At 20.7% G+C, this 13,856-nt stretch overlaps 3 protein-coding genes across 3 annotated transcripts; 1 reads left to right on the top strand and 2 right to left on the bottom strand.

The window, feature by feature from the left end:
* Positions 1-528: 528 nt before the first annotated feature.
* PVVCY_1402120 (palmitoyltransferase DHHC8, putative) lies at positions 529-2,747 on the bottom strand (the record flags this gene model as incomplete). Its single annotated transcript, XM_008624811.1, has 11 exons — positions 529-568; positions 690-738; positions 839-981; positions 1,101-1,174; positions 1,285-1,393; positions 1,506-1,593; positions 1,744-1,797; positions 1,892-1,938; positions 2,020-2,133; positions 2,441-2,561; positions 2,696-2,747. 11 exons carry the CDS (start codon positions 2,745-2,747, stop codon positions 529-531), a joined length of 891 nt encoding a protein of 296 aa, XP_008623033.1.
* A 573-nt stretch (positions 2,748-3,320) lies between these two features.
* PVVCY_1402110 (conserved Plasmodium protein, unknown function) lies at positions 3,321-12,335 on the top strand (the record flags this gene model as incomplete). The annotated part of the gene is made up of 1 exon (XM_008624812.1): positions 3,321-12,335. One exon carries the CDS (start codon positions 3,321-3,323, stop codon positions 12,333-12,335), a length of 9,015 nt encoding a protein of 3,004 aa, XP_008623034.1.
* A 254-nt stretch (positions 12,336-12,589) lies between these two features.
* PVVCY_1402100 (conserved protein, unknown function) lies at positions 12,590-13,096 on the bottom strand (the record flags this gene model as incomplete). Its single annotated transcript, XM_008624813.1, has 3 exons — positions 12,590-12,697; positions 12,887-12,982; positions 13,073-13,096. 3 exons carry the CDS (start codon positions 13,094-13,096, stop codon positions 12,590-12,592), a joined length of 228 nt encoding a protein of 75 aa, XP_008623035.1.
* Positions 13,097-13,856: the final 760 nt, after the last annotated feature.

Here is a 13,856-nt window from a genome sequence, read left to right as displayed (position 1 = left end):
AATCTATAATTATTTATTAATCAACTGTTTTAAAATGTCTATTTTATTAACTTTTTAAATTTTTCTTTTGGTGTAATTTTTAAGATCCATCACTATATTTAAATGGTATATATTACCATTTGTGGTGTTACATTTTTATTTATGTTTATACTGTATTATTAATATTTGTTATATTCATATTTATTTGTCTTTAAGTATTTTTTGAATTAACCATGTTATTATTATTAACCTTGTATGTGTGATTGTTATTCTCCATTTTATTATTGATATTTTTAATATTATGTTTTGTTTTTTTATATTAAGTATAACTTAAATATTTATAAGTTTTTTAAATTTATATACAAAATATTATTAAAAAAGCATGGCACAACATTATAAAAAATATATTTGGATTATAGAATTCCAAAAATGAAATTATTATATGATATACAAATAAAAACAAAATGAATGAAACAACCACAATATATATAAAAAGGTACTAAAAAAATATTTTTTAAGAGCGAACTAAAAAAAGTTGTGTACTTTCATTTAAAATGTTACTTTAACACATTCTGTCCATTTTATTTGCCTATAATAAAAAAAAATATTTTTTTTGAAATTAATAAATTATAAGTATATAGTTGTTGTCATTTTATGCGCATTTCAATAAAAAATGAAATAAAATTATATTTTTCATAATATTTTCTTACTTTTTGATAGTGGGTGTGAAAAAGAACTTTCTTAAGTTTGTAAATTTTCCTGCGTTAAAAATAAAAATGTATACATAATGGTTGTAAGAAACCAAAGGTATAAAAAAATAACAAGACACAATTGGAGTTATTATGTGTATATATATTACCTTCATCGAAGGGACTACCTTCTGCATACGATCCCTGAATGTCTTCATATGTCGTTTTGTTTAAAAGTATAATTTTAAAATGGTAAATAAACAAATTGATTAATAAAAGAGACAATACAAGCGTATAAATTATATACAAAGCGCTGAAAAGGTATAAAAGAATTTAACAATATCAAAATGTGCTATAGTTATTATGATGGTGTTTTGTGCATATATAAATGAAAACATATTATAATTTTATATTATTTTTATTTCTTTTTACATATGTGGGAATTCAAATATTATATTATAAATTGCTGATATTTTTACTCCTTCATATTCTTTAATACATAAACTCTGTAAAAAAAACGATAGATAAAATATATCAGATAATTAATACATTTATAAGTGTAATTAAAAGTATAGAAATAGAACAATTATGTAAAATTTTGATTTAAATATGTTACCACAAAAATTCCGATAAACGTAAAACATATTATTGTTGAAAGTATCGATAAGTTGAATATAAAGAAAATAAAATTTCGATAATTTCTTATTCCTATACAATTTCCTAACCTGAAAATTAAAAATAACGAAAAAATATTATGTATATAAGGGAAGGAATTATAAAAGGCGGCAAAATAAATTAATATGATAAAATATTTAAAAATTTATTATTATTTGTTACCAGACACAGTGATGATCAAACTTCGTAACACAATTGTTGCACGTATAGCAATGTTTGCTTCTTGGCTCCTTGAAATGGTTACAGTGAACTATAAAACACAACAAAAGATATATTACAATGGTTGGATTATTCATTTATTATAATATTTTGTTTTATCAATAAATATGTAATAAGCATATGACAAGTATATAGTTATGCTTTAAAAATAAATAGTAAAATTAAAGGAAAAGTTGCTTACCACACCAAAATTGCTTTATAACTGTGCCATTTATTTTTGCAGTAGTGAAAGCCGCTATTAAAAAAAATATGAAAAATTCCAAAAATAGTAAATAAAAAAATTATGATTGCTAATATTTAATATGCTATTTTTTATATTTATTTCATACTTCTTCCTTTTGGTAAAGCCAAGTCAACATAGTTTTTCTTTGGAATTCTATAAATGAATAATATATTACACAGTGATAAGTATTTTATTTTATTATATTATTATTAATAAACTTATCTTTATTCTTACATTCCAGGGTCACAAAATGCGGTTGTTGTTAAAAAAAATAAAACGAGAATAAAAAAGACTGTTAATGCGGATATGATGCAACCCAATATTGTGTAGCTTTCTATATACGGGCATCTATAATTGCGTAAAAATAAAAAAATATATATTTATGATTTTATAGCTATACATATTTTTAATAATATAATGAGTCATTTTTTATAATTATTTGTATGCTGAAATGCCATAAACATTGATTTGTAAAAAGGGGGTATAGTTCTGTGGATAATTATCCAATACCCTTCACTTTTATTGTCTCATTTCAAAATTAGAAGCTTTAAATATTTATTTTTGTTTTTTGCTTATTCACGATTTGATATGTATATGGCTTTAAATATTACTTGCTAATTATCTAATTTTTTTAAATTTATATTTTAATACTTACATAATTACATAGATAGGTAAAACGGAAATTATTATGATTAAATATGTGAATATTAGATGAAATATATTTGGCCCTGTTATTACTTTTCCTTGACACAAAAAAATGTTGTTACTTTCGTAAACTATATAAAAAAAAATGAGTTTATGTGAATATATGATTTGATATATAATAAGAATGTAGCATAAGCATGTTTTCTCGAATAAATGTATAAATATGGGCTTCTATTTATTATTTTTGAGTATAAAATTAAATTACCTCTGTATAATGGCAAAAGTAAAGGGGCCTTGGCCTCTTTTGTTATAAACATTTATGAAAAAATCAATTTGAATAATAGTAATTACAATAATAATAATCTTCCTTTTGGATGAATAGTATAAGTTTTTTCTTCATCTATCCAACAACGCCTATAATATTTATTATTTTTTGTTAGGAGATCAATAAATGAATAGAGATTGCAAAGTATATTAATTTGTAAAAAAAAAAATGAATATTTCTATAAATATGTGAAAAAATATGTATTATATAATTCTTGAATAAATGTTTACCACTATCCTAAAAAATAAAAATTAACGTGCATATGTTATGGAACATATATAAACACGAATATATATGGTGAAAAGTGGAAGATTTGTCGGCTATAAATATTTTCTCATTTACCAAAATGAATTAAAAAATTATTATTTATGAGAAATGATATGATTGTAATTATATATTCAATATATAAATATATACTTTTTAAATAGTTGTATTTATAATAGCATATTATATATAGTTACATGATATAAATATGGAAGGGTTTAAAAAATACTGTTCAATGCAAAATCAAAGAGTTGAACTAAAATAATATTATACATATATGTAAATGAAATTTTAAAGGAAAATGGCAGATTTGCATTTGTTTGAAAAAACTCGAAAAATTGAAATTGATATAATCGAGAAAAAGCTAATAGATATTCACAAATCAGTTGTATCAAAATTAGCTTGCTCAGATATTTTAAATAAAGAAGAGATAATATTTTGGTGGAAAAAATGTGATGTACATGTAACAGACATTAAGGAGTATGTAACACAATTTTTTGGTTATTATAAAAATTTTTCGATTTGTAATGAAATAAATATATTAATTGGAGAATATTTTATATATTTAATTGTATATTTAAAAAATTTAAAAAAAAAAAAAGCGCCTTTTAAGATAATTAATTTATATATATTTAACAATAATAAATGGAAGCACGAGTTGATATATAATTTTTTAAAAGGGATATTTTTAAACGTCGATGAGGATAATAATTATTGCATGAATTATAAAACATTAGTTATTGAATATTTAATAAATAATTATGATATATTTAATAGTAGTATAGGCTTTTTTTACACTAATATATTAAAATATATAAACACGAAATTACAAATAAATTTTTCAACAAAAAACCAAAATAATTTAAACATTTATGCAAATTTTTTAATTACATTTAATAGCAATGCAACACTAGAATTAACTTATGATATGCTTAACGTATTTTCCCTCATTTCCAATAATTTAAAAAATATATTATTACAATTTCCTTTTGATAAAGACATATGTACACATGTGTGCTTAATATATCAGCAAGTAAACAATATTATAATTAATTATGAAAAGCATATACATAGCATCTTAAGAGAAAATGAGTACTCTAATTATATGATAAAAGAATCCAATTTTGAAGAGGGGTATTCTTCAGAAGATTGCAAATCTAAGATTGATCATAAAACGATAGACAATAATTTTATGTGTGATATAAATAAAAACAAAACAAATGACGATAATAAAAAAACAATTTTAGGCATATTGAATTGCGCAGAAAAATATAATGAAAAAAATGAGTACAACAGTAAACTTGAAAATAGGCATGAAGGGTCGCACAAAAATGAATGCATAAAAAATAAGCTATGTGAAGGGAAATGTTTAAAAGATATAGGAAATGAGATAAACGAAACCAAAAGCCTTATTAGCATCGAAAGGTTTAATAAATATTTATTTTTTATTACACAGATAAAAAAATTATTACGAGAATGTGATAATGTCATTAAGAAAAAAAAAAGTGAAAACCCCTTTTTGACTTTATGTAAATATCGAAGCATTTTAATTATAAAATACAAACATGTGAAAAATATTACTATCGATGATAGTTTTTATTATTTTATGTTATTTTTTAAAGTACGGAATTTATTAAATGAGTGTAATAAAAATCCATTTATAATTTTCTTATGTATAGAAACTATAAATTATTGGCTTCAAAAAAATGACAAGTTAAAATATGTTTTTGAACTTGGCGCAGAATGCTATTTAAAAAATAACAGTTTTGAAAATAATGATACATTTCAAATAATTATAAATGAAAAATTAAAAACTCATTCAGAACAAAATCATGACATTAGTAAATATAATTTATATGAAATACATCAAAATGGTGAATACGATTTTTTTAAAGAAGATTGTGACAGTGATAAAAACAAACATGATTTATGTAAAAAACAAGATAATTTAAAAAATGTAAATGATACTATAGTGAACTTTGTACAAATAAAAGACAAAAATAGTTATGATATAGAAGAAGGAGAAATTGATATTCCTAATATAAACCATTTAAGCGATAATATAATTTCTAAAAAAATAAATGAACTTTTTTCCATTGAAACAAATGCTGAAATAAGCTATTTAAAAAATATGTTTAAAAATTTTGATTCAGATGAATGTAAAATTAAATTTTTAAAAGAGTTATATAAAATAATTATTAATAATATATTGTCAATATTAAAAAAGTATTCCTGGTATAATGTAAAAATAATATGGAGAAGTTGTATAAATGTTTATGAATCTTTGCTTACTAGTAAAATAACAAAGTTTATAAAAAATGATATTTATAATAGTTTAGCGTATATCATATTTAATCAGGACAAAAAAAAGAAATATCTATGTTTATCCTTATTATTAAAACATTTCAAAAATTCAATGTGTGAACAAAATGTCCTAGAACATTTGTTCTATTGTTTTTTTCTCAATGATGATTATTTTATGTTTAATTTATATGAATTATTAAAGCAATGTATTAAGCATATATTTAATAATTCAGAAGACAGATATTTGTTATATTATATATTTATAAAAAACGTTTTAATAACCAACAGTTTTTATATGAAAACATTTTATATAAAAAAATTTATTGAATTGTTTTATAAAAACGACAATAATTATTTGTACTTTGTGTTAAATAAAGAGTATTTCCATTTGAAACCATATTTCGACAAATATAATGAAAATACCAACACGGTCGGGGAAAATAATCAAAATAATGACGATAACAATGTAGAGCCGTTTATGCACCTCAGTAAAATGTCAGATATGAGGAATATTAAAATGAACGAGCAATATTTTCAATTTATAAAATTATGTTTAATAGAAAATACAAAATTTGAAAAAATATTATATGACAATTTGATATATAATAATGAAGACAATATTTTTTTAAATTATAAAGTTATTAATTTTAACAAGACTCATTATTATAAGAATGAACTAGAATCAGAATTAAAGGGGCGAGAAAACGAAAGTGGAAAATATTTATTATACAATTTTAGCTCTATAGAAAATATTATGTATCTTGAATTATATTTATTATGCACATTAAGAAAATATGAACCTATTGAATTAGTTAATTATAAAAACAATTATTATTATGAATTAAATGGGAATTTCTTGTTAGATACAAAAACATTAAACAAATTTTTTTATTTTTCGAACGATGAAGTAATATTACCAATTTTATCATTTATATGTGAAAACAAATATTTAAATTTGGGAGACTTATATTTATTTTTAACATTTTTAAATACATCAATAAATAGCATATCGCGAACAAGCAGGGATTCATATAGAAAATACATTATCTTATTTTTTGAAAAGTTTTTTATTTACTATCAAAGAATGATAGAACTTGGTAGGAAAATGAGGAAACAAGAGCATGAGCATATAAAAAGTTGCAAAGAAAATGAAAATATCAAAAAAATGGGAAAAAACATTTATACCGATTTAAATAGTTTAGAAAAACCGTTAATGTTTTTATTCGGTAATAAAAATGTAATTGATAAAAATTATGAGATTCATTGTATTGATAATAATATTTTAAAAAATGGATATTCTACTTGTATATTCCATTCATCTAATAATGATAAATACTTTAATGAGAAAGGCGATATTTTTCTATACAATTATTACTTAATGAATATAATATATATTTTGTTTAAAAATACAAATAAAGATATGGGAATAGAGGCTTCTGCTTATTGTTTCGATATATTAAATATAATAATAAATCATTGCGCAGATTTTGAAAATATAAATTTTTTTTTCTTTCTTTTTAATATAAACACAACATGGAAGGAATTCTATTTATTGTCAAAAGAATTGTTCTTTAAAACGGTGAGTATCATTCTGATTAGACAACAAAAATTTAATTGGCTAAATAATTTTATCCCATCATTAATTAAATCACATAAGCAAGTAGACCATGCATTTTCTACAGTGCTGTTAAAATTATGTTTTATATCGTTAAACGTTAATGATCGCATAAACGAAAGGAAGACATTTTTATTATGTGACAATGATTTTGAAAAAAAAAATTATAATATTAGCAACCAATCAGATCAATATAATAATCCTTATATAATAATTTTAAAAAACGACAGTTCCAAGCTTCATGTTAATAAAAATGTCTATCCTAGCAATTTTTTTAATTGCTACATAAAATTTGGAGATATTAAAAGTATAAAAGAAAACAATATCCATTTAAGAAGTTATATAAATTATTTATTTAATGATAATGAAGGATATAATATGGCTAGAAATATCCCATTATATATTTTGGAAAATTTTATTAATAAAATAAAAAAAGAAAATCTAGTGAAATTAACAAAATGCAAGCATGTAGAAAATTGTGAAATGTATAAGCTAGCTTATTATCTTAATGAGTTTATATTATATTTAAAAGAAAATATAAATTTTGTCAAAAATAATGTAGATGAAAATTTTTATAAAATTTTTTGTAAAATTAGTGTATGCAACATTAAGTCATACTTAAATTTTGATAAATTAAAAACAAAATATTTCTTAAATAATGATACTACTGTATCATCATATAATTATTTGATCTTGTTAAAAATTTACATTTGTAATATTTTGCACTATATTATGAACTATTTGAATTTCTTATTTTTAAATAATTCAAAGGATTTTCTTTTTGATTGTCGAGGGCATATACTTTTTGAAAAAGAAAATGAGCAAGAAGCCACATCAATTATTATTTGGTTATCTATCAAGTACATATGTATTTTGATTACGTCAATAATTGATTTTTCATTTATATTTAGTATACATTACAACAGAAAAAATGAAAACATTTTTTTATCACAAAATGGATCAAATAGAATTGGAAGCAACTCGAATGAAAATAAAAATATAGATGAAAAAGGAAACAACAGTAATGATGAAAAAACGAAACAAAATATCGAGAATAGAAAAGATACCCCAATATTTTTTTTCAGTAGCACGGAAATTCATTTTATAATTCAAAACCTTTTGAGTTTGTTATTATATTCTAAACACATTGCTTGCCAACAATATTTGTCTGATTGCTTATTAAATATTTGTAAAATAATAACAACTCAAACATATGAAGATATGCAAACAATTCCGTTATTTTATATATATTTCATTCTACTTATATTTAAAAAGGAAAATAATATAGCTGAACAAAATAAAGAGAAAACAGATATATGTAATGATAATGAAATAAACAATAATTTAGAAAAAGACGAAGAAAAATGGAATTATGATAATATTAGTCCGGATAATAGCGACGATAATACATATCCTCATAAAATGCAGGATAAAGGATATAATAATCAATTTTTAAATAAAATTATTAGTAAACTAAACATTATTTTGTCATCAAAAGATTTTAATGATATTGATATAAATGAGTTATTGTCATCTGATTTTTTTAAAGGTGTATTTAAGATGGAAAATGATGATAAATGTGAATTAAGAAATAAAAAAAGGAAAGGTAGAAAAATTGACGACACTAATTACGATAACTATTTTGAAAGAGACAATCAATTCAAAATAAATGATAAATTAAAAATTTTATTAATTGATAATAAAAAAGTTAATATAAACTTCTTAAGAAAATCAAATAATGTTTGTTTAGCTTTAATTTCATTAGCTAAATCGTATAAAATAAAAGATCAATGTATTATTTATAACTTTATAATACGAGTTATTACTAACTATTTGTATAATGGCAATAATGAATTTAAGAAAGTTATTTCCTTAAACGTTATAAAATATATTTACACTATTATAGATAACAAAACATTATATGGATATATTAATGATACATATAAAATATCACTAATGTATTATAAGAGCAAATTTTTTTGTCTAAAAAGTTCAAGTATGTCATTGTATAATATTTTGACAAAGCGTTTATTAGCCAAGCTTAATTATTCTTATCATGTATCGTCAAATATGTATTATTTTTGTACAGGGAGCAAATCAAGATTGTTTAAAAATATTAATTTAACATTTTTTGATTTACTTAACTCCGTTAATTTGTTGAAAATATTTTTAAACATATTTATGAAAAAGTGTAAATTATTAAATGGCCAATTTTTTAATACAACAAAATGCATGCCATTTTTTGATTATTCAAATATGTATGCCGAGTTTATACCTATATTAGCTTTCCTTTCAAACATTATAATTTTTAACAATGATGATTATTTTTTACTTTATAATAATAAAGGTGATTTATCCTGTATAAGTAATATGAGCACTATTTTCAAAAAAGAATATTATATAGAGCCTGATATAAATAATGAAGATGATCAAGATATGATAACAAAAAACAATAACTGTAATGAATATGAAAACAATAATAATATTGACAATATAGACAGTATAAAGAGTAGTACAAGCAATGTGGGCAATATACACATATATTTCTTATTTATAAAATATTTTAAAAAGTTATTAAAATATGGCAATTATTTTGTTCAATCATTAATATGCAGAATAATTGTTAATGTTTATTTGCATATTTACTTAAAATTAAAGAAAGTAAAGTTAATTTTACATTTTTTAGACAAAGTAATAACAAATGTTGCACAAAATAATGGCAGCGATAACAAGAGAAAAAACAAAAATCACTATTTGCTATTATTAATTGAATTTTGCAAGAGAAAGGAAATACAAGCACTAATTGATGAAAATCAAACCAAATTTAAAAACCTTTTTTTTAAGCTTTTATATATATTTATAAAAAGCACAAATTATTCTGAAATGTTGTTAATTCTACAAAATTTAAATATTCTGTATAAAAAGTTATCGCTATCAATAAATAAAAATATAGTCTTATTATTGTTTAATAAAATGCAATTGTATAATAATGATATGTTTATATCAGTACTAATAAATCAATTTATAATGAAAATATTAAAAAATATAAATAATTTTGTAGCAATTCTAGAGTTATATGTATCGAACAAGAATGAATATCATATTGAAGCCTTTTTATACAATTGGGTATTAAATATTAAAAAAATCGAAAAAACAGAATTTAAAATAAAAGAACACAAATTAAATAAATTATCATGTTATAACACTTTTAAATTTTTCTCAAATTATATGGAAAAAGAAAATAAAAATAGTGTTGCTTCAGTATTTATTACAAATGATAAAAGTTCATGTTATGATAAAAATAACGTTTCTCAAAATTTAGACAATGCTTTATATAATCAAAGTTTGCATGGATATAATAATAATACATCGAATTACGATTCAATTGACGAAAGGGTTTATATATATTTGTATTTATTATTGTTTGAAATAATGAAGACGTATAAAGATAATATAAAAATAATTAAGTATTGTATTAGAATAATATTAACTATCATAAATTTTATTTCTCTTGAGAATTTAATGATATTTGAAAGAATGCAACAGTATTATATGAAAAATGTAAATAAAAATTATCTAGACAAATATATGATTTCGTATAGTTATCTTATATGTGTAAAGTATTTTACTGAAAATGGTAATACTGAAGAAATGGGAAAACAGAAAAATGGTATTTCTGAAAATGATTTCATTAAGAATATTATAGATTATGTAGATAATGAAAAGAGTAAAATAATTTCTTGCCTTAATCAGAATAAAGATAATTGTATTATTAACTACGTATATTTTTATTTTTTACTTTTTATAAACTTTTTTTCATTTTATTGTAATAAAAATTCTATAACATATATGAAATATTTTACACGAGTTTTTCAAAATTATGGTATAATAGAGTATAATTATAATACTATTTTAAAGAAAGAAGAACAATTAAAAAAAATTGAAAATAATAATCAATCTACGTCCAATCAAAACGAGAAAGCATATGTATCAAAATACTATTATATGGGAGATGAAATGCATAACATATATTACCAAAATAAGGAAAATATAGCAAAGAGTAATTATTCTACAAGTAGTACTAACTGTGTTCATTGCAGTAATGATTACATAAATAATGAAGATGAGCCAAATTATAATATTTTTAAAAATGAATCACAGAAAAATTGTGTGCGAAATGAAAAATTTGAAAATTGGTATATGAATCCGCTAAACAAATATATAAGAGAAATCGTATATAAAAAATCATTAAGCCAAAATATTACCTGCGATTTTATTTATATAAAAAATCCTTTAAAGCATCTTAGAGATTATAATTTATTTACAAGTTTTTTTATTGTACTATATAGTAGTTTAATATTCATGCTAAATGATGAAAATGAGGCAATAAGATATCAAACAAAAGTTGCAATAATACACTTTATGAAAAAAAATGTATTAAATATTTCAAACAATATAAAAGATATAACATGTACTGAGTTTTTTATTTATTACGTATCATTATATTATAACAAAATAGCAGCATATATGTTGAACTTTTGCATTTATCAAGTAAAAAGTTGTATTAATGATTCTTTGTATTATAACCCACCAAAGTTGTTTGATCAAGAAAAATATAATCTATACATAAACAATATATTACTAAACCATTTATTTACGTTTTATTATATTTATAACATTCATATAATAACTGAAAAAAATGCGATAAGTTATTTTGTGAAGGATACAGAAGCAAAGATTGATTTTAACAATTTTATTGATTCTTTGGCCAATCGAAAAAAAGACAAAATTGTTGAAAGTATAAATATATCAAGCCTATCAGTTAAATTAAATAAATCATTAAGTGAAATCAAATCCCACAATATTGATCTACATTTATTGAAACATCCCAAAGTATGGGAAAATATAATTACCAATTTAATAAGTTTTAGTAACAAAGGGTTTAGCAGTATACATAATAATAATGGAGATATATTTATAATACTTTTCTTGTCATCATTAAGATTAAATTATATTTCAAAAATCAAAAAAAAATTAGACGATTATTTATTTTTGTTACAATCTAATAAAAATATTGATTTGTTTGATTCGAATTTTATTATTTGTTTGACTAATTTGTTCAATAAAATAATTATTCTTTTAATAAATATTTATATATTTTTTAAGAATAATATAAATTTGTATTACAATAGTTATTTTTGTGATGAAGTAGAAATTATAAAAAATAAATTATCCTCTATTTGTCATATATTTAAATTAATAAAATATGAGATTAATCCATTTGTATTAAAAACAATGGAAATCTTATTAAGCATCCTAAATAATGTATATTTGAAAAATGAATGTTTTTTTTTCGATTTATACACATTATTATATTCGCTGAAAATGACTATGTAAATTTTGCATGATAAAACAAATGAGTTTTTTTTTAACTTTCTTAAATTTTGTAAAAAATATATTCTATTATACTTTAATAAAAATTATAAAGTATGAATTACACAAAAAATAAAATAATGACGCTAAATAGACGTCGAAATAACATCATAAAGAAATATATATAATAAAGAGAATGCATTAATTCAAAATGATCATATAAAATGGTTATACACCATGCACATATAATTTAAATCATTTATATATGTGTATCCTTTTCAAAATTTATCAGGAAAGCATTCTTTAACATCTTTTCCATGTCTATTTTGGGCATGTTCTGCTAGTTGTGAAATACTTTGTGTCTTCATAAATGCAGTATAGCATACCTATAATAATCAAAAAACAATATATATCTACAGTCGATTATTTTATGTAATACAATAAAGCGAAATTTCTTATTTTATTAAATAGTTACATTTCATGTATGCATAAAATTGTATAAAATGTTGCATATAAACATGTAGATGGTTGTATTAACGCATATAAATATTTTAGTTTTGTTATTTTTTATATACTTTGCATATGACATTAAGGGCTTCTTGATTTGCTTTTATTTGTGATTTTCCCCCTTTTACTTCAACAGTTTTCCTTTCCCTTGCTTGGTTTCTTTTCTGTTAAAATCATATATAAAGTATGAGATTAATCGCCATCAAAAATTACATTTTTTTTAATTTATGGTATTTTTATTTTTTTGTACTTACGCAAGCATTACTTCCTTTCCCCATTTTCTATGATATAATTTTTTTTTTAAATGAAATAAAAAATATATGACAAAGTTTAGAATTATTGACAAGAAACTGAAATTATATAAAACGAAGTAATGACAAATGATTAAAGGTATATATATTATAATAAATAAGAACTAAACAAAATAAAATATAATTGTACTTATATTTATTCTACCCATCAAAAATATAAATAATATACAATTTTATTACAAATTCTCAACATATGGTAATAAGGATTCAGGTAAATATAAGTTTTCGGATTTAAATATGATTAATACAAAAAATGTATGGTATTTCGTATTCATAAATATATCAACCAGGGGGTAAGCAAGTAAATGGAAAAAATATTTAGCTAATTAATAAAAAGAAAAATAATATTATAATAAAAAAATAAGATATTTCTTAACATAAAATAAAGAAATTATATATATAAAAGGGTTGCAATATCTGAGAAAATTACATATATAGAATCAATTTGAATGATAATAATGAAATTAAAATAATAAAGAAATACTATTCAAGATTATTCAATAAAAAATCGTGAAAAATGTCATTAAAATAAATATATTTGTTAAGAATTAAACAACAATAATTTTTTGTAATAACAAAAAATTTCTAGGGCGTGAAATAAGCATATATTATCATAAAACATTATAATTTCTTTAATATTTTTATATATAACTAATCCCTTTTGTCTTCCATTACGTCAAAAATAAATTCTATTTAATAATATTTATTATATCTATTTAGTAAATGC

This window comes from Plasmodium vinckei (genome assembly GCF_900681995.1).
Source record: "Plasmodium vinckei vinckei genome assembly, chromosome: PVVCY_14".
Lineage (NCBI taxonomy): Eukaryota > Apicomplexa > Aconoidasida > Haemosporida > Plasmodiidae > Plasmodium > Plasmodium vinckei.
This window is presented reverse-complemented; position numbering and strand designations above follow the sequence as displayed.